This window comes from Pterocles gutturalis, unplaced genomic scaffold, assembly GCF_000699245.1.
Source record: "Pterocles gutturalis isolate BGI_N339 unplaced genomic scaffold, ASM69924v1 scaffold14575, whole genome shotgun sequence".
Lineage (NCBI taxonomy): Eukaryota > Metazoa > Chordata > Aves > Pterocliformes > Pteroclidae > Pterocles > Pterocles gutturalis.
The window spans coordinates 27,390-27,961 of record NW_010138447.1 but is presented as its reverse complement, the minus strand read 5'-3'; the positions used below and the strand labels follow the sequence as shown (position 1 = coordinate 27,961).

At 49.8% G+C, this 572-nt stretch overlaps 1 protein-coding gene across 1 annotated transcript in view; it reads left to right on the top strand.

Moving 5' to 3' along the window:
* Positions 1 to 451: 451 nt before the first annotated feature.
* GPR112 (G protein-coupled receptor 112) overlaps positions 452 to 572 on the top strand; it is a gene marked incomplete at its 5' end in the record, with an annotated part of 8,529 nt that continues 8,408 nt past the window's right edge. The window contains one exon of the mRNA XM_010083019.1: positions 452 to 497. Coding sequence (XP_010081321.1) covers positions 452 to 497 — 46 coding nt within the window. The remainder of the gene's footprint in view (positions 498 to 572) is intronic.

The window sequence follows — 572 nt, the reverse complement described above, 5'->3', positions numbered from 1 at the left end:
GACAGCTCAGATACCACATGAAGCCAATGAGATCAGACACAGGAATGGGGCTAAGCTGGACAACCTGTCAGATTTTCTGTTGTCCTTAAAAAATACAAGATACAGAAAGACCAGGAAAATTACTGACTCCTAGGATAAAGGGGAAAGTGGAAATGGGGCCCCTCTGCTGGTTTTCCGTGCCATGGGTCAGATGGCTGATATCCCAGCTGGTTCCCAGTGACCCAGTGTCCAGCTGCTCCTGGACTGCTGGCATCTCCAGTGACCTACAGACCCTCTGCGGCACCACCATGCAAATAATCACAGAGACTGGTGGGCTCTCAGGACAGAGGAAACCAAATCAAACTGCCTCAGTTATAAACCCTGATTACAGGCGGGATGCACCATCTGCAAGTGCAGGCGGTGCACAGACATACTGAATAAATGTCACAGCCTCCTTTTTCTCTGCTTTCAGGGTAATGCAGCAGTGCACTGCGTCTTTTGGGACTTTGGGAAGAACAGTAAGTGTTATTTACAGAGCTGCCACGCTTCCTCTGTCACCAGCCTCACAGAGCCTTTGGCTCCTTGACTTGAGA